Genomic DNA, 18392 nt, shown 5'->3' on the forward strand with positions numbered 1-18392 from the left:
ACCAACCTAGTGGCCTTCTGTGATGGAGTGATTACATCAGGGGACAAGGGAAGAGCTTAAAGATGTCATTTGTCTGGACTTCTGCAAGGCCTTTGAAACAGTCCTCCACAACATCCTTCTCTCAAAATTGGAGAGATATGAATTTGAAGGGTTCAGTGGATGAGGAACTGGATGTTTGCATCCATAGAGTAGTGGTCAACAGCTCAATGTTCAGATAGAGATTGGTGACAAGTGGTGTCCCTCAGGTGTCTGTATGGGCACCAGTCTTGTTTAATATCTTCATCAATGACACAGACAGTGAGATCAAGTGTACCCTCAGCAAGTCTGCAGATGACACCAAGCTGAGTGATACATTTGACACACCTGAGGGACTGGATGCCATCCAGAGGGACCTGGACAGGCTTGAGAAGTGAGTCCACGTGAACATCATGTGGTTCAACAACACCAAGTGTAGAATCCTGCACCTGGGTTGGGGCAACCCTCAGTATCAATACAGGCTGCAGGATGAAGGGATAGAGAGTAACCGTGCCAAGAAGGAACTGAGAGTACTGGTGGATGAAAAGCTGGACATGAGCTGACAATGTTATATTATCTTTTTATTAATAAGGGTATTATATGCCAATTATGGTGTGTGTCCTCCTCTCTTGTTCAAAACTGAAACAAACTAGCATGCATTAGGCATTTTAGGTATTACATACAAAGTGAATTCTCATATCCTGTTATTTTAAAAGGCAGGAGGAAGGTAGAGAGAGATCAAGCCATCATAAAAAAAAAAAAAAATTTATCTTGTCTTCATGAAACAGAAAAACGTACTCAACTTCTGAGGGTTTTCACAGATCCAAGCTTTCTGGGCTGTGAAGCAAATCCACTGTAAGTAACTGTGACATTTTTCAATATACTGCAGAAGAGAAATACACTGAGGGAAATACTTCAATCTCAAATAATTTGGGAAAGAAGTGTTTTACAACCAGAATTATGTCTGAAAAATGTTTAAGTACTAAAGCCCCCACTTACCCTTGGGTGACCTCATTGCATTCAGAGGCATTTCAGTGGTCTATCTGGGGGCACCGTTTGTTTCTTGAAACATCCATAATTATCTGATCAGAGAGTTTTTGAAAATTGAATAGACAGCTCTTACAATTGATATGGTTCCAGCTTCACAGTGCTGCAATGCTTGACTTGTCAGTTATGGGGAGATATATCTTTTATCCTTGCCCCAGTCCTGTTGTTCCTTGCTTGTCTGCCCACAGCAATGTGTGCTGGTTTTGGCAGCCTGTAGTACAGCTAAATATAGTCATTGGAGACCATTGTTTTAGTAGTGATCATCAGCTTAGCAAGCAGAAACAGTTATGTTCTGCTCTGAACACCTCCTTTCACCCTAAGGCACCTGCTTTAAGGGGAAAAAAAAAAAAAACAACACACATGTTAAGACCTGGAAATCCACGTTCACCTGAATTAAGGTCCCTTGAGAGCAACGTAGGCCTGGTCCAATCCTTATTAAAAAACAGCTGAGAGATTTCTATTGACTTCAGTGGCATCAAATCAACCTCCTAGAGGTCCAGGTTACTCCCCCTCCCCCCAGTCTTTTTCTAAACAGCAGGTTCTATTTAGGTATCCTTCCTGGTTTGAGATAAAACAGAACCAACTTTCTGTTTGGTAGTTTTACTTCTTAACTAGGCTTCTTCTAACTCTCTGAAATTAACAGCATATTGTGGAGAAAACTGTTCGCTTTTAGAGTGATAAGACCAATATTTGTACTTTATGCCAAGGAATGGCACACAGAGAGGTTCTTGCTTATACTTATCGCTATAACAACCAAGGTCAGCCAATTTTTTTATTTCCCCCTTGGAGGGTCGGAAGTGGAAAAGCGTAGAGGGGTCCCACCTGCAGGGAAGAGCAGACAGGACAGGTGACCCAAACCTGACCCACAGTGTTTTTCCATCCCATCTGCCGTGCTCAGTGTAAATGCTGAGGGATCAAAACCCTCTATCTTCAATGACTAATGTCTAAGAAGGACCCTGTATGTTCATCTGTCTTTGATCCCAATCTGTGTCTTCCTGCCTCCAGAGCTGGAAACCGGTTCACATCCATTGCCAAGTCCAGTCTGGGACATCCCCAATGCCTGCCAGTGACTTTATCTAGGGAACTTGACAGAGTTTTGTATATAGTATCTATTTCATTATTTACTTTTTATTTTATTATTAATATTTCATTAAAGTAGTTTAGTTCCTTCTAAACTCATAAATCTCTTTATCTCTCCTCCTCTTCTCCTGGACTGAGAAGTGGGGGGAGAGGATCTGTTGCCTGCAATAGGCCAGTTCGGCCTAAACCAAGATAGTAATAGCATGTGCAGAGGTCAGCTGCAAGTCAAGCTTGAGATGAAGGAATGGTGGTTTTGCCACCACCTCCCATACTTTTTAAAGCTTCATATTCTGCAAGTAGCATCCTTTAACTTTGTTAATTTCATTCTGTCTGGAGAATTTGCTGGTACTCTGAACAGAGTTAGAAAAGTTGACCAGAGCAGTACATAATGGTGAATGCCATAAAAAGTAAATTGAGTTCAAGACACACTTGAATCATTGTACAGCTTTGGATAGATCTTTGCAGCACAGTCAATTGATATTTGTCTATAATGGCTTTGGTAATAGTGGCTAATCTCATGCCAGTAAGGACCTTAAAAAAGCCATTAGTGGTTGCTCTAATGAGGTATTTGTGAGGCAGAAGTAGGATAGATCTTCTAATGAAGTTCCCTTTGCTAGATCCTGCTTGCATCTGTCAAATTTTGACCAACAATGCCAACAGTTTGCCTTAGACTGCTCTGTTGTTAAGTCTCAGTAGACATAGTTCTGCCACTCTTCAGGATGACGTATACACCCTATCTATCCAGTAGTTACCTTACCAGAAAGACTTATGGCTGATGGTTTTTTAAGTGGAGTTGTGAGAAGGGGCATGAGAGTTACCTGGATAGCAGCAATGAGCTTTTGATTCCTCCACTTTCCCTATAGGGCCTTTGATTCAGTCCTGAGCATTCAACAATCTTCTCTTCATAGAAACACATGGATGTGACTCAGAGTCTGGCAGCTAAACAGTCCCAAGGGTCCTCTAGGACTCAGTGCCTTCATGCCCAAGGAAACAGATGCCCATAAGCTCAGGCTCACAAGCAAGAAGCTGAGATTACTTTTGATTTCAGCTAGAGGGAAGTTGACTGAAAAACAGCTATACTAAATAAATTTAGTCCAGTAACCAGAATAGAAAGAAAAATAAGTCTCACAAAGAAACTCCCACACAGCAAAGATAATTTAACAACTTCATTTAATGACTTAAGCAGCAAAAACCTGGGAGGTGACACTGCACACTGCAGCTTGTACATGTGTTTGGAGATGGCGGCAAGATTTATGTTCTATTCAGAAGCTTTTAAGCGTATGGGAAAACACACAGAAGCAATACTGGAATTTAAAAAAAGACGTTAAACAGCAGTCCATGGACTGTTTGTCCACTTCTTTTCAAAAACATATCAAATGGGAAAGCAGAAAGGCCTGAATCAGGAGCTCTCCCCCCTCAGCATGCCCTCACCATGAAGTTGCAAGTCATGGCCTTCTTTGCATCCTCTCATTCCTGCTCCTTGTATCTTGGTGTTCCTAGGCACTATATTGAGTATCTTGACCATGGCATCGCAGCCCTGGCTGCGGCACTGGCGCTATGGATAAATGCAGGCAGCTGCCATGCTTTGTCCTGGACTATTGTCATCAGTGCCACCATGCAGCTGGCATGCACGGGGTGGAGGATCAAAGTCATGTCAGCAAGCATCACCCTTCATTGCAGGGTTCTGGTGGGTTGTACACAGCAGCGGGATACTTTGCCAGGGGGCTGCAGAAGTGGGGAATTTCCTTATCGGAAAAATGAAGTGGGACTGAATTTAAGCATCTCTGGGTTCCACGGGAAGTTTTTCTGGTTTGGAGTTTTGGACATGGAATCTGAAGTCAGTTTTCCAATCCTGTCCAAATGACAGCATTCAAGGAACCTCTAGCAGGACAATTGGGTAGAATTTCCTAACTTTCAGGGCCTGATGCTTTGTTTTACAGAGACACACATACAATGATGGGCCTTTCACAGAAAAATGAGTCTACTTAATAAACAAACGATCTTTGTGTAAACAAACCAGTGGGGAAAAATAACAAACCATTTTGCATTTTTCACACTAGTGATTGAAACTGGAGAATTCTTATGGTCTAGAACCTGCAGATTATCTTTATCCAAGTAGATGGAGAGTTGTTTCATGGAGCAAAAAATGAGGCTTTTAATTTAATCCAGTTTAAGTCTTTACACTGTCATCCAGTCACCTCTTGACCATATTCATGCTCTTTGCTGACTGTTGCTACTGGTTTATGGATTCCTAGTGGTTTAAGAAGAAAAGAATGTATTTCCAGGAACATGAGCTGAATGAAACATCCCATATATACAGCTAATACACATGTATGAAAAACAATTCTTGTGTAGATTTCAAGGACCTTGACCCAAGCCAAAGCTTGCTAAAGTCAGGAAGACTTTTGGGAAGATTGGATCTTTCTGATTATATTTAATGAAAATATTATCATGAAGGCTGCTAAGAAATCAAAGATTTACTATCTGTCACAAGTCAATAACATTGAAACAAAACAGAGATCTCCTGCCCTTCTGCTATCATGCTCAATCTTACATCACAGGAGCAGCAGTTCAGGTCACCTGTGTAATTACTAGAGCTGGTGGAACATGATGATTAAAACTAAATATAAACTTTTAAGTTGAGCTGATTATCTGATTGTATCTCCTTTTCTTTCTGTTCTCCTTTTTCCAGTGTAACCACTAAGCCAAAATTTATGCAAACAAACATGTTAAATCCAAACTAAGTATACACAGAACTCTGTAAGTTCTGCCATGTTATCAGGGTGCAAGGTTTAAAGTTAGTTTCCAAGATATTACTAATTGCAACTGTCAGAAAACAAAGCAAAACAAAACAAAACAAAAAATCACCGTAAGACCAGGGTCTGTAGCATAGCTCATTTTTATTGTTTAAACAGTTTTTGCATAGGAAATATATCCGCTTCCAGTAATTGACTGCAGTATGAGCAGCTGCTAGCAGTATAGGCTGGATATAACAGTAACAATCACATTAAGTCAAGCTTGATTTACACCAGTTTAAAACTTGTGGCAGTTGAGTTCATTTGTAACCTGAAAAAGTACCAAAAAGAACATTATTATCCTCCAACCAGGCACAATAAAAACCTTTGTTAACACTCAGGCTAAAAACAGGTCTGATGCCAGAGGGCCCTAATTCCAAAATTAAGTAGCTGTACTGTAATGCATCCTACTAGTGAAGGTTCATTACACAAAGACTGTGCACGCACCTCCTTTTTAATTAAAATGTAACCTTCAGGATTTATGGCCTACAGTATGGGGAAAAATGCCAAAAGTTTTAAAATGGATCAACCCTGGTGTGTAGCTAGCAAGCAATAACTGACTACTTGTCACCTACAGTTGTACTAAATGTATCTAAAGAAACACACAGCCCTACAAAAGTTGTTCTCAGAGAAATATCATTGAGATGGGGTGCCTCTTCCCAGCTTACTAAAAGTTCTATATGATATAAGCACAAATTAACAGCTTGATGAAGATATAATCTAATGCAGCTCTTGAGAAGCCTATGCCTGGGACTGAGGAACCCCTCACATTCTACAATGTTGTAGATATTTTTTTTTTTGAAGAAAATGTTATCTGAAACATATTTACAACTGAACTCAACAGAGACTGTGAAATTGAACAGGCACTGCTCATTTGTTTGAGTTTTTGGTAAACATTTTGCTGGTTTTTGTTTCTTTCTCAATTTGCATCAACTTTTATCAGTCCATGCAACTTCAATGCCCTCAATGAAGAATGCATAATAAGCCATACTTCTTAAAAAACTTCCTTCTGCATATAGAGATACATTTGCCACATCAGTCCCTGTAGCACAGTTTTCAAAACCATTCTGTCAAAAATACAGTAATACAAAGACTGGCTTTAGTGTCACTAGCTCACACTGCTCTTTTTATTTAGGCCACCTTTTGTTTTACTGTTAACGTATCATGCAATAAAAGTATCAAAGGCTTATTCTAGGATATTATGATGCTAGTGGCACTGAAGCCCTTTTCACAAATTCAACATACATTTGAATTGCAACACACAGATATTTCTAAAGAGTAATAACTAGTGAATCCTTTTATCATAAAAAAAAAAAAACAAAACACAACTACTTACAACCATTGAAGAAAAAATTGCAACAAAAAATGTAAAAATTGACCGTCTCCAACTTGTCCCCTTTACTATTAACAATGTGACCAACAGAGCTGTGGCATGGAAACAGTACAAAGAGTTGTCATGGCAATAAGTTTGGCTGATGCAAAGGTCATTGTGCAGGGTTAAAGGGCAAAATCAGTGGTCCATGTTATTCTCCAACTGCAGTGCTCCACCAAACCCACACAATTTTGAGGAATTAGAAAAAACTGGGGAAATAGCAGAAAGTGCAAATAAGAAGGAGGCAGTTTTCAGCCCCTTCAGCATGGAGTAGAACATTCAACTTTGAGCTTTTCCTGTTTAGCTTGATTAGCCTGCATATGAATTTCCTCTCTCGTTTTAAAGTTTTCTATAGAAACCAGATAAAAAAGTCCAGGAGCATGCAGCTGGTTAATGTTAACAAAAGACCTTGACAGGATCATGTAAACTCTATTGGATGTCATGCTTGGGCCTTACTGCCAGCAACATTAAGAGAGTTGTTTCATTAAAAGTGAATACTGTACACTGAATATGGGATAACTTTCTGCAGCCTTCATAATCTCACACAGTAAATACAATTTAGATTTAGGTACAGAACACACTCCGGTGTCACAGCTGAGTATGTCCTTGTGCAATCTCTTTCATTAAGTCCTTATGAAGCTACAAGTTGCAAATCCAAAATTCTGCTCCCTGAGGACACAGCTATGTGAGACATAAGTACTGTTTTAGTTCTCTGCCTATCCTGAATTGCTCTGTGAACCTAATCTTAAATACCATCATGTAACAATCACAAAAAACTTTTGCTAAAGGCCATATATACTAATAAAAAGACAGTGGTGCTTCCAACATTTTGAAATGCTCTGAAAACCAACTTTTCCAATACTAAATACAACAAAATAACCTTCATAAAATATAACTTTTCTCCATTTACATTTTTAAAGGATTAGTGACCTATGCTTTTCAAGCATAGGAATCTGCGAAATAACTCCTAACATGGACAGATTTTTTAATACATAAATTAAGAAACTGGAGAGTTTTAACCCAAGTCCAGTCTCCAAACAAGGAATATTCTTGTTTACTTTAAAAATGGAAATGACACGCATTTCCATTGTAATTGTTAAAAAGTTAGCTTTACAAACAAGGGTATTTTAATTAAAAAAAAAAAATTCTTAACAAAACTATACAGTGTACAAATTACTGTCTACAAGGTAGGCGGTTCATTCAGAAGATCCTCCTTTCTTGTCGCTACTTGCAGCTTCACAGATTCATTCACATATTTCAATGGAGCTGCCCACCTGAACATCACCCCACAACTATATTGCTATAATTAATATTTTTGCCATGTCTTTATGTACAGTCTCCTTCACTGCCTTTTTTTTTTCCTTAGTCAAGCCTCAAACGTTCATGTCACTCCAGGGGAAACACACTTCAGTGGCACAGCCATGAGGCCAGGGCTGCAAAGCAACTTAATAAAGGCAGAACAGTGCACATAGAACGGGGTGGCTCGATTTAGTCAGAATACACTTCCTGGTGAAGGAGGAGGCCAGAGACTGGATTTGAGTTCTCAATTTCATCTGAAACTTTTGACTGCCGAGCTTAAAAAAAAAATAAAACCAAACCAAACAACCCAAAACCAAACCTACGATAAATGAAAAGTTAATTTTCTTCCAAACAGGCTTTTCTATTAGAGAGGCTGGTGGAAAAAAACCCACAGTTGCTTAACAACCCAATTCATTTACATGGAAAAAAGCAGTTTGCTTTTTAAAATATTGCATCTGTAAGAACAATTTTTCTCATACAGGAGGTCAGAGGTAACAAAAAAGCTCTGTTAATGGTGTCCACCTTCCTGCAAGGGCAGCAATCATTTTGACTATTACACTTTAAAGCCTGAACTTGTTTGTTTCACCCAGGTGTGCTGTTAAAAGGCTAAGGGGGACACCTTGCTAACAGAACTATGGAAGGAGAGACTCCCGCACACCCCTCTGCTCCCAATCCGCTCGGTATCAGTGGCATGCAAAAAGGACAACACATACTTTGTTTCACCAGGCCAGAGTCTGAGGTGCTTTCTGGGTGGATCCCCATTTACATTTTGGTAACCTCAACAGCCATGTACTTAGTGGACAACTTCACTTACTACATGGCTCAGAGGAAGAGTAACATAAAGTTGATTTTAATTTTCTTTTGGTGTCTTATCCTTTTATGTGGGGTTTTCGTTTTTTCAGTTTAGCTATAGACAAATCTCAAGGATTTGCTCTTCTACGGCTCCTGTCTCTGCAGCCATTCAGGCCCTGCCTGATCACGTATCTCCTACTGGAGACATGCGGATGTGCCACCACCACGGCCTGTTATCTTCCATATGCTTAAGGGACTGACTTTGGTGTGCCACTGCCCCATGCTCAGTGGGGTGGCTATTCCTGGAGCTGCACCTTCAGGGCTGCTCCAGGGTAGGGAAACCTCCAAAAAGCAGAGAAAACTGGAAAGGGATGAATTTTTCAATCAGAGTATCCCGTATCCCTCTGCTTGCACCCTGATAAAAGCAAATGTTTTTAATAAAAATTCAACCTGTGTCGAGCCATTCATCACAAAGATCCCCAGCGCATCAGAGGACTCCAGCAACAGGCCCACTACTGATCTGCAAAATATGATTTTACTGAAAGTATACTTTTATTTACATCAAAGTCTAATTCCATGCATTTAGAAATTCCTTCGCACTACAGTCCAGAGCTCTCCTTCTGACCTGCTGTACGAGAAGACACTGTAAACCTCTGACACAGCCTGAGAAAGCTGAAAATTGTAATTCAGATGCTGTAAGTTAATGAACTTGAAGGGGGGAGGGGGAGGAAGAATGTTTTGCCATAGGAAAAAAAAAAAAAGGAATATTTACAAGTCAAGCAGACTAAGGGAGAAAACTAACTGCAGGAGGAACTCAGAGTCGGTGGAATTATGCCAGCAAAGATTTTTGCTCTGCACATGCACTTCCTAGACGAAGCAAGCGTCTTTCTCATTCTGAGCTAAAAAAATTTGTAATGTGAACACTTTAGGATGGAGTATCTTTGCCAGAATGGAAAAGGCTTTATCTCACTGTGGGTCTTGACCTCTTTCTCTGTCTGTCTCCCTCTCTCTTTTTCTCTTTCTCAATAAAAAAAAAAAAGTAAAACAATTTCCTCAAGTCAAGTCTGCCTCCAACAGAATTCATTATTTATTTTTTAAATCCAGAAATGATTTCAGCTTGCACCCCAGGTGGGAAGTTAAAAAGAGGGAACCGATTTGAAAGTTTGTCACAGTAGGCAGAACAGTCGCTTTGCAGCCCTTGCCTGGCTAAGGGTGCACTGCTTCACAGCTACACTGTAAAGTGTTAAAAATCCTCCCCACCCACCCCAGAATATATATATATGTATGTATAAAAAAAAATCCCCTGTCCACCTCTCAGTACAGAAAAGGACCTCATCACACTGCAAAAATAGCAGTACCCACTTTGGTCAATTAAAACAAACAAAAAAAGCATACATTATTCTTTTTTTTTCTTTTTTCTTTTAAATCTGTGTACTTACCTATAATAACCAATACAGCTAAAAGCACTACCTACATAGGCAAAACTTGGTATTGCATAATTCGTATAAATTTGTATCCCCTCCCCCCAATATTAATTGGAAGATGAAAAACATGAAAGGTTAATAGAAAAAACACCAAAATACTGAAAATATTGCTGGTCGATTACAATTTTTAAGCGGCAACTATACACAGCCATGATATGCTTTATAAATGTGAGATAAAGGTATAACTGTCTAAAAAATCCATGATGTCACACTTTTTCCCATCTGGAGTACAAAATATTTTGTCATAAAAATGGTAAAGATTTAAAATGATAATAAATGCAGCAAAACAAGTGTAGTGATGTCAATTTTTTTGTGGTTTTTTTTTCTTTTTTTCTTTTTTTCCATTTTTTAGATTTCAAGGCAAGGCACGTAATGTGGACATTATATCTTCGTGCAAATTAGGATTACTGGAAAGAGTATTTTAATTACTTTTTTTAAAGAGACATAGAGGCAAAATGTCTGCCCATGCACATTATATTACTGTCAATATGTGAAAATTGTTGAACAAGGCTAACTTCTGAAAGCACCATGCAAGTTTTCAGCACCCTGTAATTAAACTTACATTAAGAGTGCATTATTTAAATATAACATATCCCCATCCTGGTATTACCAGTTTGTAAACGGTAAGCTTTGCCCTTGTGACATGGATTTGCCTGTCTCTTTGTCTCTATGATGCAGATTTTACAGAAACGTGTAAACCCTATGGGTTCTTGATGCAACCAGTAACTTTAAATAAATAAATTCTACCCCTCTGTGGAGGCAGCAGCTAAACCAACATAAGTGCTGTGTTTCTATTGATTTCTTTTTCTCAAGGACATGATTTGTCTTGACTTAATGCCTTTTAATGCCCTCAAAAACTGAGGGGAAAAAGAAGTTTGTTCAAAGTAACTTTTATTTCTATTTTTAATCCCCTCAATTTAGAGTCCAAGGGCTGAAGGACTTATAGTGATGACCCCTTAGATATGATTTTTTAAATTGCACTTGCCTCTGTAAGTGTTTCTTTAGTGGGGAAAATGTTCACTTTTTTCCTTTTCCTTTTTTACTGTTGCATGAGGAGATAACACTTTTACCTACGTAGAGGCATTTCTTCCATAGAGCCTGTGTGTTCATACCGATTGAAAACTTCAAACTGCATAACACACTAGAAAAGGCTGAATTAAGGGTCAAAGTTTAATAAATCCATACTGATAACTAAAGGCTACAGAGCTTATTTTTAAAACATTTAGAAATCAGAGTGTTGAGAAAATGGCTGGCTCACGGCCCTTGTCCTCCTGCAGCTCTGTTGCTGCCGCCTAGCCTTTGTTTTGTGAGATAACCAGGAATAGTGATCCCATGCGTAAACAACAAGAATACTAAACCAATAAAACTAGCTTATCATGCAAATATTAAGGCATCTAGAAAGTCAGTTAAAATATATTGTCAGAGACAGAACATCTATTTCCCAGCGGACTTCATATAACAAAGGCTACTTAGCAGGGGCTGCATTCTACCCATCAGTGAAATATCATCGACCCTTTGTATGTCATTTCAGTTTCAACCATAAGGGAATTAGTGATTGTAAGAGCTGCAATTGCTGGTCTATTTTTTCTTCTTGCTTCAGTTTCTTTTCTTGTCTTCTCTTCTTTTTTCCTTTTTTAATTTTACTTCTATTTTTTTATATTTTTTTTCCCTCAGTTGCTTGTTTCTGCTTGAAGGAAAGGCTCTCCAATTATGTTCAAACCATAATTTGGGACATTTGTTGGCAGGATCGGTGTTCTATTTGATACTTGAAAAGGAACCAAGCTAGCCCAGGTACCAGGACTGTTGAAAAGGGAAAAGAGATAAGGAGAGAGAAAGAGAGAGAAAAAACAAAACACAAATTAAACATATTGCAAAAATTAGAACACAATCAATCTGAATCATGGTTATGCCAATATTCATCATTAATAGCTCTACTTAAGATAAAATAAGAAAACATAATTGTGAATATTACTTGAAATTCTACATCACAGTTTTCCTTGTGAAAGTATGACTTATTTGAAAGAAAAATATTTGCGTTGATCTCAGTTTCAAGTAATATTACTGCTGTCTTACACTAAGGGGCTTGTTTGTTTATGCAAGCCTCCAAAAATTTCAGACACAAATACATATAGCAGACACAACTAAACCATACAAGTGACACTGTATGGCACCACAGATGCTATTTAGGAGCTACTGAAATACACTAGAGTGTACAGGTTTGCTCTTCTCAAGAACATAATATGAAGGTTCAGTGGATAAGCTTCCTGTGCAATTTCCTACCCTCTTACAACCCAGCAGTTTATCTTGTCTCAGTCTCAAGATGTGAATCTGAGATGTGAGTGTCCCCATGAGAACGGAGGGTCTTTGCTTTCTTTACAGCTTTTTCCCAAAAAGGTATCAGGGTCTAAGGAACACTGGATAGCACAGGGCCCAACCATGTAAACACCTGCAGCCAAGAGTAGCCTCGAGTCAAGGGTAGCAGTGAGTACGATAAATTTTTTCACAAATGTCTGAGACAGAAAATATTTTCAAAGGCAATCCAATGGAACTTTACCCATCATTTCAAAGCCATTCTGTCGCTGAGAAGCTTAAGTCCCAATGGCATTCGCACGTTCACCAAGCACCATCTAGCAGTAGGTAGTGTACCCAACAGTATTTGCAAGATGGATACTCAAAGACCTCAGCTGCCTCTATTCAGTACCCAGAGCAGCCCCTGAGCAGCCCCTTCCTTACATGTGTTTCTGGCAACCCAGAAATAATGGACTTTAGAGAAAGTCTTGTAAAATTTATTCAGAAGAGGAAACAGCATCATTACGTCAGGAGTCATGGCCAAACAACTAACACCAGAACCGGACCCACAGCGTGGGAACACATGCTTCCTCTGCATTTCATTGTATCGAGTTTTTCTCCACACTCGGTGCATGTTTTCCACAAACACAACAGTTTACTTGGGAATACACATCAGGATTAGACTGAGAAGCTTCATGATAACACATCTGAAGACTAAAACCTCTGACATATGTATGTTTTGTGGAGGACGGACACGGGAAGCTTGCTTCCTTCTGTTTTTGGTCACCCTTCCACGCTGTTCTCTCCCTGGATGAGCAGATGCGCTTCTGTGGCAACGGGTGTAAAAAGGAAAATAGACCCTTTTTATCCATTTTAAATGTATATGAAATAGCTACATTTCACTTGGCAGATTTATGTGATCCTTTCAGTTGCTGCTGTATGAACACCAAAGAGGTCAACTTATTTTGTGAAATCCAGGGGATGTCTTCCTCTAGTCTTTTATATTAAAAATAACACAAACAGCAGTGTCATTTACTTCTGTTTGATACTCTTTACATCTCTAAACCTGTTAATTTACCATTTTGATTCTAAATGATCAATTTCAGGTGCTCTGTTTTACACACAAAAAAATGGGGAAAAATTGCCGACCTGCTTGTCTCAATGATGGCCAAATTCTGAAGGGAGCTGGACTAAACTAAAGAAATCATGCTATATTTTCAAAATCTAACATCAGCTAATATGTTTAATTAAAGATTTTTATTTCTATTTTTATTCTATTTATTATTAAATATTAAATGAATTCTGTTGTTGGAGAAATAAACCCTTTTGAAATTCAAAAATCACATTTACACTGCAAACCTTGAAATATTCACAAAGACTTAAACCCAGTTATGCATGAAATATTTGTCCAATATGATCTGATGAAAAGATTATGTTTCAAAAAAAAATTCTATACCAGAACCTCATTTAAGAGGCTTAATTGTTTCAACTTATTCTTCATCTTCCTTCACAATTTGCTTTAAAAGGCATTTTTTGTTCCTTTCTCTTTGGATTTCAGTCATGTTAAGAAGCAAATTCTGAAATAACAGACACAATGCAAATGACTTCCAAGCATGGGGATTTGTAAAAATAGGAACTAGTAATAAAAAATAAAAATTAAAAAAGACCAAGCAGACTTGTTTGCAGACAGGATTGTCTGAATATTTACAGTGCACAGTTCTTCACTGTGCTGTTACATGGGATTTACAGTGTTTAGCAACTTTGAACTAAACAGAATACTAACTAAAAGAATGTAAATTTTGTGTGAAGTCAGCGTGGTATTGAAACAATTTCTGTTGTAAAGGCTAAATACACAGCTTCCAGGTTATCCTTCTAAAGATTTACAGTGCCCTTCAGTGTTTGGGCACATATATGTGTGACTTTTTTCTTTGTTTTAAAGTTGCCAGCCTTCTAATGACTGTAGCGGGTGAAGGAAAGCAGTGCTGATAAAGAACAAATTATCTATTTGTAGCAGCTTTCTTATCTACTACTTCATATAGGAGACAGAGTTCTTGATTTTGTGGAAAGTGCTCAACAAAAATAAGTTGTAGCAAGTGACTAATAGGACTGTTGTTGCCATATGACCTGTAAATTTAATATAGGTGTTTATTTAAACCTTTCAAGCCTCCCACCATACATTACGACCATGACAAAAACGCGGGTTGCAACAAATTTGTCAATGCTGCTTATGCATCCTCAGGGAGCAATGAATCTCCCACGTTAACATCGCGCAGATCCCACAGGAGTTTGGGAAGCCTCTCTTGCCGCTGGCACGGAGCCTCCTGCCGCCCACCAGAGATGGCAGAGCAGGACAAGGACATGGACAAAGAGCAGCCCTGGGGCCAGGACAGCTACATGCCCGCGTCTGCCTGCTGAGGCTGGAAAAGCCATCACCCTACCATCACCCAAGGTGGGCTGAAGTCCCTCATCTGCACCCACCCACTGGGCAGCGGCTGGCCCCGCTGGTAGCCTCCCCCTCTGTTTGCTAGCCCTTCCTAAGCCATGATCTTCAAGGCTTGATGAGCTCAGTCTGTATTTCAGAAAAGAAGCTTATCATACTGCCGTTTGATGGTATTCTATGTCAGGCCACCCCAAGTCCTGATACCACTGCAAAAAAAAAAAGAGGAAACCTGAATGAAAGTTACTGAGGTGAATAGCACTAATCACAGGACAAAGCTCTGAGAACAGCTGTGGAACAAAGAAGCAGCAAAAAAACAACTCAGAGTCTGCCAACTCAAAACCAACTCAAGCTGCATACGTATGGCTGTCTATCCAACATTCCCACATACCCCTTCACATTTACAGTACATTTAATTGAACTTGCAGCTACCATATGAGGCACACCCTCTGTTGTAGCTCCCCATTGCTCCTGTGTGCAGCCAAACCAGACTGAAAGCCCAGAAGAGCGAGGTCCCCTGTCAGCTTTCTCACACCCACTCCGAAGGGACCTCTGCAAGCATTGTTGAGTTTCGCTTCTGCCAAATAAACCATCTACGGTTTCTATGCAGAGCGTCCTAGCAGAAGCACCAGTTACTGCTGACTGCAAAGCAAACCCTGCCTGGGGTCCCGTGCTGGTGGAAAATGGGAAAACACCTTTCCCTTCACCATGCTATCCGGCAGTTTGCATAAGTCCCAGCTAAACTTCCATCCCTTGGTTTCACAAAAGCAAAGGCAGTGCTCTGTCACTGTCACTAAGTGCCTTGGCACATGGAAGCCTAAACTCTTTCCATTGCCCAGGACACAGGTACGCTGCTTGTCCTTGCAGAAGTTAATGACATGTCCCTCTGCCCATGTGGCTTCTCCTTCAGGTAAAAAAGCTTTGTATGTATGAGTGGAATAAAGCAGGTCTACCCCACTCTACATCTCAGTGCTCTTGAGGAAATCCAGGAGCCCTGCGCTGACAGCAGTTATAATATAAATGCCTGTCCTTTGGAATATGAAGTGAGATGTCAAAAAAACTGTTCTAGGATAAGTTTTGAAGAAAATTACATGGGAAGCACCATCAGCTCTTGCTGTGAGATTCAGACATGGGGCCTTCGTGATAGAGAGTATGGTGCAGCCATACCTTCCTGAAGCACTATACCTCTAAGTAATCTCACTACCACAAACAGTTTTCTCTCACCATAACTAGACTATCAGGTGTTATATAGCCATCGGTTCCTTCTCTACCCAAAGCAAGTATAATGTATTTACCTGTTCAAATGTAATAAAATAACAAAGGAAAATCCTGCAAGCATCCTACAGGGTTAACATTGTCCATTACAGTTTCCATTACAGTTTTCACATGTTAATTCAATCAAGATTTCTGCCATTATTTCCTCTTAAGGATAATAATTGCTGTTTCAAGAACCTCTGATTAAAATATTACTGGAATGGACCACAGGCAGGACCAACATTATATGTATATACAGTTCACTTTGGAGATTATAATAACATAAAGAGTATAATAATGTTAAACAATTAACTAAATGCAATATAAAAGAAATCCAATCAGACTTGAGTAAATCTGAAGGATTTTAAGATTCCTATTTTCCACCAGTTACTACCTTCTTTCTATTACAGCTTCAGAAGTCTGTAAAAGTATTTCACCATTCAGGAAGTACATCTAAAACAGTATTTCCTTCTTGCAGCATGAACACACTGGTAAGGCAAAGTAGATCAGATCAAGCCCGGTCAGTATTTGGACAGAAAAAGTAGAAATGCTTTCGATGTTGAGAGAAGTGGCACCAACGAGTCACCAAGCAAGGTTCATCTATCTCTGCTAAGCAAGCGCTTGCCCCCACAAGCACAGGGAACTATACAATTTCAAATTAAGATCGTATGAACTCTGGAAATGCAACTGTGCTAACCTCAGTGCTCTGGCTAAATTCCCACTTGCGCATTTCTGCCAAAAGAATAACCACCCCTCTGTCAGCTACTTCATGCGGTACTTCTGTTACCATTCTGAACTGGTATCAGTGATTAAACAGCTGCCAAATTTCACCTTCAAGGTGAGCATGTATTTCAAGAGATACATTAAGTATATCTCAGCTTAGTTTAGGACAACTTCTATAGTTTAGCAGGCACATACCACCCATCTAGCAGATGGAGGGGGTAAAGAACTACTGATTTATACTCAGAGGAGGGAAAAGAGAATTCTTCTGTAAGGACCCGCAGACCCCTTTGTGTTATAGTCTAACAAAAAAAAGGTAAGGAAAAATCAGGAAAAGGCCACAGAGCCCATCACTAACAAAGAAAATCCACAGCAGAGGAAGGGCCCAGAGAAATAGTGCACGTCCGTGCTGTGCTACAGACCAAGCATGCATGAGTGTTTGGTGCTTGGACAGGGTTCAAGGAGGTTTTCAATCATGCACATGTGCAGAGGGGACAATGACCAAGTGGAGGGCTGCCTCCCATAGAGCCAGACCATGGAGAACGTGGACTGGGGTTACCAAAGACCACAGGGTTGCCTATGAAAAAATGGCTCTCCACTTCCTACATCTACACTGCTTTTCCTCCCAAATATTACCATTTCCAATTTTAATCTGTTAGATTTTTTTTACCTTAGCACTTTTTAAAAACATGACTAAAACTTTATTTATCAAATAGCATGACTAAATAATAATGCGGATAATCCTAAATGCACCAAAAAATAAATAAAACCAACAGTGTAGTTTAAGTGCTTCAAAAGAAACACATGGAGGTAAGATGATCAAGTTGAAAACTGGAGTAACCAAGGGGTTAAAGATACAGTTTACACTTGGGAATTCTCTATAATATGCTCCTCCTTCCCTAGCAGTGCTGCCAAAAATCATCTGACAGGAAACATAAGATTAAGTTTGTCCTACCTAAGTGAACAAAGAGTGCTCAGAACAGGCAACTAGTTCACTGCAGAGCGGGAACTTTTCTAATCCTGCTGGAATCTGCAGTGCTGCTCAGAAAATATTACTGAATTTGTTTTCTTTACTTTAACATCTTGCTTCTGGATCATCTCATTCATTTTGGTCACACTGCAAATCTTGCTGCTTCTCCCATAAAGGTTAACTTAAAGCTCCAAACATAATCATGTGGAAAATGGACATTATTGATTCCTATGGTCCATTGTTCCCCCATTCTAAGTCCCTGAAGTTCAAGTTCAATCTGGAATTACATCATGTCTGGTTTCTCCTGGTTACCAGACAGCTTGAGACGTGACCACAGCTACAGAAAAAACAAACAGCCTTCTTCACGCTTCGGCTCCCCTATCGATTCAAACATAAACTTTTTTTCTTTCTCTCAAGTATGCTTCAAGTATGGAGCATGGTTAATTTAGAGATTAAGTTCCAAATTAGATTATCTAATGGCATCTTAATGGATTGCTGACCCATTTCCTGTGGGATGGCAGCATGCAAGTCTGGCTTGAATACAATTAATTTCTTCGGAAGTGTTCTGAAGATGTTTGCCTAGATGGAGAGGAAACATAATGTTCTGCACATCTTTCTGCATTACGGAGTTGGGCAAAACTATTAGAAGTAGCAATTTAAATTGATAAAGACCAGAAATCATTAGGTTTTCTTTCTTTGAATACTTTTACAATAAGGATACTTCAACATTTTTGTTCTTACATTGTAATGAATTGATACTTCCAAAACATTGCCATGAGGGATTGGAGCGGGACGGGGGGGAGATGGGGAAGGGTATAAACCACTGACAGGTGTTTGT

The 18392-nt window shown here is 39.4% G+C and overlaps 1 protein-coding gene across 7 annotated transcripts in view; it reads right to left on the minus strand.

The window, feature by feature from the left end:
- Nucleotides 1-5023: 5023 nt before the first annotated feature.
- NFIB (nuclear factor I/B) overlaps nt 5024-18392 on the minus strand; it is a 178977-nt gene continuing 165608 nt past the window's right edge. For all 7 annotated transcript variants that reach the window (XM_014953956.1, XM_014953955.1, XM_014953954.1 and 4 more), the window contains one exon: nt 5024-11684. In XM_014953956.1, the coding sequence (XP_014809442.1) occupies nt 11667-11684 (18 nt within the window). In that variant the 3' untranslated portion in view covers nt 5024-11666. The remainder of the gene's footprint in view (nt 11685-18392) is intronic.

This window comes from Calidris pugnax, unplaced genomic scaffold, assembly GCF_001431845.1.
Source record: "Calidris pugnax isolate Ruff unplaced genomic scaffold, ASM143184v1 scaffold178, whole genome shotgun sequence".
NCBI classification, from domain to species: domain Eukaryota; kingdom Metazoa; phylum Chordata; class Aves; order Charadriiformes; family Scolopacidae; genus Calidris; species Calidris pugnax.